The 1,756-nt window shown below is 37.1% G+C and overlaps 1 protein-coding gene across 1 annotated transcript; it reads right to left on the minus strand.

Annotated features, from left to right (window-relative positions):
- Positions 1-648: 648 nt before the first annotated feature.
- On the minus strand, positions 649-1,527 carry LOC110927937 (EG45-like domain containing protein). The gene is made up of 3 exons (XM_022171247.2): positions 1,391-1,527; positions 987-1,269; positions 649-883 (listed from the first exon to the last, which is right to left on the minus strand). The coding sequence occupies exons 1-3, from the start codon at positions 1,494-1,496 to the stop codon at positions 877-879; spliced, it is 396 nt and encodes a 131-aa protein (XP_022026939.1). The 5' UTR covers positions 1,497-1,527; the 3' UTR covers positions 649-876.
- Between the last annotated feature and the right edge of the window lie 229 nt (positions 1,528-1,756).

The following is a 1,756-nucleotide window of genomic DNA, read 5'->3' on the forward strand; positions in this document are numbered from 1 at the left end:
TCTCTTTGGCTGTTTATAGAATATCTTTGTTAACCACAATGTACCCAGTTGCCGTATGTTTGCTTTGAGATTTTATTCCAATAATCAACTTGGAATATCATAAGCTTTAGTACTCTCTAAGCATTTACTATTTTCCAAACTTTTAATACAGATACAACTTTATAACTTCAATGGCATCCATTTGAATATACACTTGCATTCTCGTAGTTACGAGCCTTTTATGTTTCGGGTCGTCTGAAAGTGGGATTGGAACCATCAATGACCCTCCACAATATTGGTATGGGCTCGGACATACGTACGTTTACAAGATTTTTGTATGATTTTGAAGTTGTTTAGGATTTTAATATGAGGTGAATCCGGATAGCGGTGACCTGATCAGGTAAAAGAATTTTAACCTTCCAATATGTATGCATTAATCCGGTAAATTAATAATTTCTCATATCTACAAATGAAAAGAATTTGACATTTTTACAATAAAGTGACCGATCCAACGGGAAATACTTTTACGTTGAGTTGATAGACATTAGAGTAACAAAATCCTGGGTCCACCTCTGATCGTGTAGCATCAGTTGACCACGAACTATATTTAAAGTTATAGTTATTACCCATTTAGATGTCACAATTTTATGTTTCCATGAGTTTGTCATACACTTTGGAGGGCAAGATTTATTCATTTGTACAAACATGAACAACTTGGATTCATGACATGCCAATTAAGTCGAAAGAAAGAGATAAAATCAAACAAACTGGAAATCAAAAGCTTGATATTATTAGAAATGCGAGTCCCGCCGCATCTCGATCCAGTAGAGTTACTATTAAATGTCTTGTTCCTGCAGACATGTATTGTGAATCAAAATGCTGCAGCTTCCATCATCTTTACACCCTACACAATGAGAACAAACATGTTGTTGTGAAACTAACATCCAGCGACTCGCCAATAAAAAGTATCAAAACAAAACTTGAAGAACACGTATTGAATCGCGTACTGTTGGTATGAGATTTTGACTCCTCCAGCGCTTGGGTCAGCAATGGTAGAAAAGGCTTCGTGTGACAAGTCAAGGTTGCCCTTGCAACCAGGAGGCGGGCAGAAATCAGTGATCATTACGGTCACTGTGGGGGTGCTCGTACAAGGGTGTGGCACGCCTTGGTTGAGTGCACCTGTGCATGTCACCTGGAAATATTTCCCACAAACAGCTCCACCTTGCCATAAATCTTGGTTCGCAGCCGCTATCATTACTCCTTGATCTTGGTACCCGTAACAAGCTGACGCTGTAATTACAATATAATGAAACATGTTATAAATTATGATCACTTAATATATAAGAGGATGATATGTTCTATAATATTCTATATATGTGTGTGTGCACGCGTAATAGTGTATATGAATTACGTAAGTATGGAGGGTCATTGATCGTTCCAACCCCCGTCTCAGACGATCCAAGACTTAAAAGGCTCATAACTATGAGAATGCTAGAGTAAATTCTTATGGATGCCATTGAAGTTGCAATGGAAATAAGTAAATGGGCGTTGAGGTGGATGGAGTTTTAGAGATGAGTTAAGCTTGTGATATTTTGAGTGAAAGAGATAGTTATTTATACTCTACGTTTGTATTGAGTGGTGCATATGAAGTTAAATGCTGGAATAAAATCGCAAAAAACACACATACAGCATTGTGGTTTACAAAGATATTCTTTATGGAGCAAAAGAGAAGGAACATTTAATAATTTGTATGTTTGTCGTGGCTGGAAAAGATGAA

Source organism: Helianthus annuus, chromosome 3 (assembly GCF_002127325.2).
Source record: "Helianthus annuus cultivar XRQ/B chromosome 3, HanXRQr2.0-SUNRISE, whole genome shotgun sequence".
Lineage (NCBI taxonomy): Eukaryota > Viridiplantae > Streptophyta > Magnoliopsida > Asterales > Asteraceae > Helianthus > Helianthus annuus.

What these genes read in the sequence shown, in the direction of transcription:
- LOC110927937 (XM_022171247.2), bottom strand. Translation starts at nt 1,496, where the DNA reads ATGGCATCCATAAGAATTTACTCTAGCATTCTCATAGTTATGAGCCTT. An exon ending in CAATGACCCTCCATACTTAC is followed by an intron (nt 1,270 to 1,390) that starts GTAATTCATATA and finishes TTGTAATTACAG; the next exon opens with CGTCAGCTTGTTACGGGTAC.